General features: G+C 37.6%; 1 protein-coding gene across 2 annotated transcripts; it reads left to right on the top strand.

Annotated features, from left to right (window-relative positions):
• Positions 1-332: 332 nt before the first annotated feature.
• Positions 333-4121, top strand: LOC132164163 (multiple C2 domain and transmembrane region protein 5). Of its 2 annotated transcripts, none has more exons than XM_059574599.1 (2): positions 333-881; positions 1192-4121. In XM_059574599.1, the coding sequence occupies exon 2, from the start codon at positions 1530-1532 to the stop codon at positions 3852-3854; it is 2325 nt and encodes a 774-aa protein (XP_059430582.1). In that variant the 5' UTR covers positions 333-881; positions 1192-1529; the 3' UTR covers positions 3855-4121. The 2 variants fall into 2 exon arrangements, with proteins under 2 accessions (XP_059430582.1, XP_059430583.1); XM_059574600.1 differs by having other exon boundaries at positions 333-568.
• The last annotated feature ends 1752 nt before the right edge of the window (positions 4122-5873 follow it).

The following is a 5873-nucleotide window of genomic DNA, read 5'->3' on the forward strand; positions in this document are numbered from 1 at the left end:
CATTTTTTTAAAAAGAAATTATCTAAAGGGTATAATTGTCTTTTCATATGCTTATATATATATATATATATATATATTCGAGTCTCAAATTTACAAAATTGAACGTTAAAAAAAAGAAAAGAAAAATCGAGTCTCGAATTTACCAAATTAAAAAATTAAACAAAATCACATACATAAATCCTGGCTTAGTATTCGAGTCTCAAATTTACAAAATTGAACGTTAAAAAAAAGAAAAGAAAAATCGAGTCTCGAATTTACCAAATTAAAAAATTAAACAAAATCACATACATAAATCCTGGCTTAGTTTCCCCAATACCAAAGAGAAAAAAAAGTGAAAAAGTTGGAACCTTGTTGGTGGTCGTCTGTCTTCTTTATGCCTTTATGGAGATTCACAGATCTCTCAGCCCCCAAGCCCCATATACATAGACACCCACTTTCTATATTAGTTCACTCTTCAGCTTCCTTACCTTCACTTTTCATCTTTCTTTACATAATTTTTGTGTAAAAAAAATTAAATTTTTCATTGCAGCACATTAAAGAAAGCTCTTTGTCGCCAACTGTGCTTCAGGTCAGTGGTTAACTGGTGTGTGAGTGTGAGTGTTTGTGCGTGTGAACCAGAAGTACTTTGCATTTCTTTGACCTGTTCAGCAATCAGCAATGCATGTAAATGATGTAATAGATATTGTTTCAAGTTGGTTGGAGTAGTTGTTGAAAAACTCTGTTTCAGAGTTAAGTAGTTGTTGAAGCTAATGGGCAAGTTTACTTTTGTACGTTGAGCTTACTTCTTCAAGTTGGTATCTTTAATGGTGGGTTTTGAGCTAGATCTGTGTTGTCAAATATCAGCTACTCACCCTGTTGTCTCAGAGTACATCCTAACAAATGTATGCTTTCTTTTCTTTTATTCTCTGTTTGGTTGCCAAGAAAATGCATGAATAGGGAAAAAAAAAACATATACAAACATTGATACTGGTATCTGTCATAATACTGGATTTCCACTTGATAGAGCTTAACCCCAACTCTTGGCTGAACCTATATACTACCTATTAAGCTGCCGTGATTGTCTTATGGTGAATCAAAAAATTGAAAGGAAAAAGTGATTTAATATCAGGCTTTTCTTTGGCCCCCTAGCAGCAATCAAATGGAGGGAGGAGTAATTATAGTAACTTATCATTTCTTGCTTTGATTTTGCAGGTGGTTGCGCTTTCTGGTTTAAATCTTTCACGGAAGCGTGCCAAGTGTTTCTCTTCTACTTCTTGTGTGCTAGAATTGATTAGGTTCTTTTCTCCTTCCTTTCTTTTCATAGCTCTCGGGCATCTTTTTTGAAGTCACCCTTGTGTGAAAGGACTAAAGATTGCTTTTAACAATCGGGTTTTGGGTCTATGAAGAAAAAGTTGACGTTTTCAGTAGTAGTGATATCACCTCTGTAAATCCTTATTTTGTTTCGAAAGTTTGGTTTCAAAATCCATTTTCTGTCTTCTACACTTCAGTCTTTTGGCATCCCGCCTGGTTCTATAGTGTGAACTAGAAAAATGCAGAAGCCTCCGCAACCTCAAGACTTTGCTCTTAAGGAGACCTCACCCAAGATTGGCGCAGGTTCAATCACGGGTGATAAGCTCTCTTGCGCCTATGACCTTGTTGAGCAAATGCAGTACCTTTATGTCCGTGTTGTCAAAGCGAAGGAATTACCTGGAAAGGATGTTACTGGTAGTTGTGATCCCTATGTTGAAGTGAAACTTGGAAATTACAAGGGAGTTACAAAACATTTTGAGAAGAAGTCCAACCCTGAATGGAATCAGGTTTTTGCCTTCTCGAAAGAACGAATTCAAGCTTCGGTTTTGGAAGTGGTGGTGAAAGATAAGGATGTTGTGCTAGATGATTTAATAGGCAGGGTTATGTTTGATATCATTGACATCCCAAAACGTTTTCCACCGGATAGTCCATTGGCGCCACAGTGGTATAGACTGGAGGACCGGAGGGCGGATAAGGCTAAGGGAGAGCTGATGCTTGCTGTTTGGATGGGAACTCAAGCGGATGAGGCATTTCCTGATGCATGGCATTCAGATGCTGCAACTGTTGGCCCTGATGGTGTTGCAAACATTAGATCAAAGGTGTATCTTTCCCCGAAGCTTTGGTATGTGAGGGTCAATGTGATTGAAGCTCAGGACTTGGTACCTAACGATAAAACTAGGTACCCAGAAGTTTATGTGAAGGTTATACTTGGAAACCAGGCATTGAGGACTAGGACATCACAAAGTAAGAGTATCAATCCCATGTGGAATGAGGACTTGTTGTTTGTTGTTGCGGAACCGTTTGAGGAACCCTTGATTCTGACTGTGGAAGATAGGGTGGGATCAAACAAGGATGAGACCTTGGGGAAGTGTATGATTCCTTTACAGAATGTACAGAGGAGGTTAGACCATAAGCCTGTAAACACTAGGTGGTTTAATCTTGAGAAGCATGTGGTTGTAGAAGGGGAGCTGAAAAAGGAGACTAAATTTGCCAGTAGGATTCATTTGAGGATCTCCTTGGATGGTGGGTACCATGTTTTGGATGAATCTACACACTACAGTAGTGATCTTAGGCCAACAGCAAAGCAATTGTGGAAGTCCAACATTGGAATTTTGGAACTGGGGGTTATTAGCGCTCATGGGTTGATGCCAATGAAGACAAAAGATGGTCGAGGAACCACAGATGCTTATTGTGTAGCTAAATATGGGCAGAAATGGGTCCGAACAAGGACAATTGTGGATAGCTTTTTGCCAAAGTGGAATGAACAATACATTTGGGAGGTTTACGACCCATGTACTGTCATTACAATTGGAGTTTTTGATAATGGTCATATACATGGGGGAGATAAAGCTGGAGGGGGGAAAGATTCAAAAATTGGGAAGGTAAGGATTCGGCTATCAACCCTTGAAACCGATAGAGTTTACACGCATGCATATCCCCTTCTGGTCCTACAATCTTCAGGGGTGAAGAAAACGGGTGAAATTCAGTTGGCAGTGAGATTCACGTGTTCATCTTTGATTAACATGTTGCATCTGTATTCACACCCATTGTTGCCAAAAATGCACTACATTCATCCCCTGTCTGTAATTCAGCTTGATAGCTTGAGGCACCAGGCTATGCAAATTGTCTCCATGAGGCTGAGCCGTGCAGAACCGCCTTTGAGGAAAGAGGTGGTGTCATATATGCTGGATGTGGATTCACATATGTGGAGTATGAGGAGGAGCAAAGCAAACTTTTTCAGAATCATGGGAGTTCTAAGTGGGTTGATTGCAGTTGGAAAATGGTTTGATTCTATCTGCAATTGGAAGAATCCTCTCACAACCATTTTGATTCACATCCTTTTCATTATATTGGTCCTTTATCCTGAGCTTATACTTCCAACTATCTTTCTGTACCTTTTCTTGATTGGAATTTGGAACTACCGATGGCGATCACGACACCCTCCTCACATGGACACCCGGCTGTCCCATGCTGATGCTGCTCATCCTGATGAACTAGATGAAGAGTTTGATACATTCCCTACTTCCAAGTCGTCTGATATGGTTAGGATGAGATACGATCGACTGAGAAGTATTGGAGGGAGGGTTCAGACTGTGGTTGGTGACATGGCTACTCAAGGGGAAAGGTTTCAGTCTCTTCTGAGCTGGAGAGACCCAAGAGCAACCACTCTGTTCGTTACCTTCTGTTTCATTGCTGCCCTTGTCCTCTATGTTACTCCTTTCCAAGTTGTGGCCCTTCTCATAGGAATTTATGTGTTAAGGCACCCCAGGTTCCGCCACAAACTTCCCTCAGTTCCACTCAACTTCTTTAGAAGGTTGCCTGCAAGATCAGACAGCATGTTGTAAGCAAGTATGGCCTTCATAGCTGCTGCTGACTCCTTCCTTTCATTTTCTCTATATGCCATAGTTCTGCAGATGTTGCTGCAGCAAGAACCGCCTCAAGTAGATCTTTGTTTCATTAATTTTAGTTGGTGCAGGTTTATGGCCCTTACAATATGTTTTTTTTTTTTTTTCCTCCAGATTGTCATCTAAACTATTATCTCTTGCAATATGTAAAATCTGTCGCCATTTTCCTTTGGAGCTTTTTTAGTCTTTATAATGTTTTTATTCGCAATGATTTTGAATTGGACCGAGTTCTTTTTCAAACTGGGTTGATGGAATTTCTCAATTTCCTTTCCTTCAACCTAGTCTATTAAAACTTCTGTCCTATACAATTTGTAAGTGAGAAAATCTAACAATGGGAGAGGTGGGATGGTAAAAGTGGAGGGAATTAGATGGGGGTGAGGGAGAATCTTCTAGTACTTTTATGTTACTTGTAACATAGCATATGCTAGTTGATTAAATCATTAGTTAAACAAATAGAATATATTATGTGTTAAATTAAAGCAATTAAAAGCTAAAATGAAAAAAAGCAAAAGCAACAAAAGAAACATATGTTTATCACATGCATTGTTGCCGGCAAAAAAGAAATAGCTAAGAATGTCATGTTAATATTGAGCATAGAGAATCTACAAACGGAAAATACTTTTTTTTTGGCTGATTCTGCATATATAGTTTTGTATTGCTGACAAAGATTTGGTTCTTTTTGTATAAACTTTATATATGCTGATAAATTTGCTGGCCTTATAAATATGCATATAATGCTAACTTTGTATATCCCAATTTTCATGCATAGAAAAGGGGTAGACTTAGAAAGTTGTCAAAATAATGAAACTTGAAGAGCCTTCAATCGAATATCACCCTAGGAAAGATATAAGAATGTTGCATGTCAATGTAAGAGATTGAGCAAACTTCAATTCTTCATTAAGCTTGCTTGAAGCATAAACAATATTGACAATAGAACTAATACCAATTGCAAACGATCTACGAAATAACAGATGTAGTAAGCACATAGACAATCATTTGAAACCAAAGCTCGCAACCAGTCTACCTACTTCACATGTTACTTGCATCGCCGTATTCCTAACCTTAGATGTTTTGAATGAATGGTGATTTTTGGTACACCAGCGTGCTTGAACAGTAAGCAGGCCGATGTTAAAATATTATTTTATTTTATTTTTTTTACTGTTCAAATATTATTTTAATAATATTTTAACACCGGAGTGCTTACTGTTGATCAAGCACACCAGTGTGCCAAAAATCACTACTCGTTTTAAATATATAGATTTTGATGAGATAATACATAATATATTTTATTTTTTAGGATTAATGCTGCAATATTAGTTTAACACTTTGCCCTGGCAATCATAAATAAATTAAGAACATTTTAACAAATTAAAAAAGGATTAGATGAGATGTGGTTGGAATGTAACAAAAAAGGGGTTTAAAACTCTTAGAATTTGGAATTAGGTACTTTGAACGACCCCAGCCGTATTCGAACAAGACTCGAAATAACTAGAATTTTGAGTTTTGGTTGTTTGAAGGGGAAAATGGAAGAAATGAGGGGGGGCTTTTTTACAAAGAAAAACCCAAACTTTAAGAGAAAATGTGGAACTTTTGTGGGGTTTGGGCTCCCAACTGGGTTTGGCACTGTACAGAGGCAAGCTTTTTATATGGGTGTTCTACGAAATTTGATTAAAATATAATTCAATTCACCAGTGTACTGTTCTATGTCAAACAGTTGAATACATATTTAAGGTTCCATTCTAATACTAAAACCATACTAACGAATAGAAATAGCTATTCAATATTTCTAGCTTTTTAACTCCAAGTTATAGTTATTTTTTTCCGTAATGAAATAGCCATCCGCGTACCAAACGCCCCGGCATATCCTTTTCCTAGATTAATTCTGAATCCATAAATATTCATGTATATAACTTGTTTAATTAGGTCATATTCTCAATTAACATTATCAAACCCAAACCC

The sequence above is a fragment of the Corylus avellana genome, chromosome ca10 (assembly GCF_901000735.1).
Source record: "Corylus avellana chromosome ca10, CavTom2PMs-1.0".
In the NCBI taxonomy this organism is placed as follows: domain Eukaryota; kingdom Viridiplantae; phylum Streptophyta; class Magnoliopsida; order Fagales; family Betulaceae; genus Corylus; species Corylus avellana.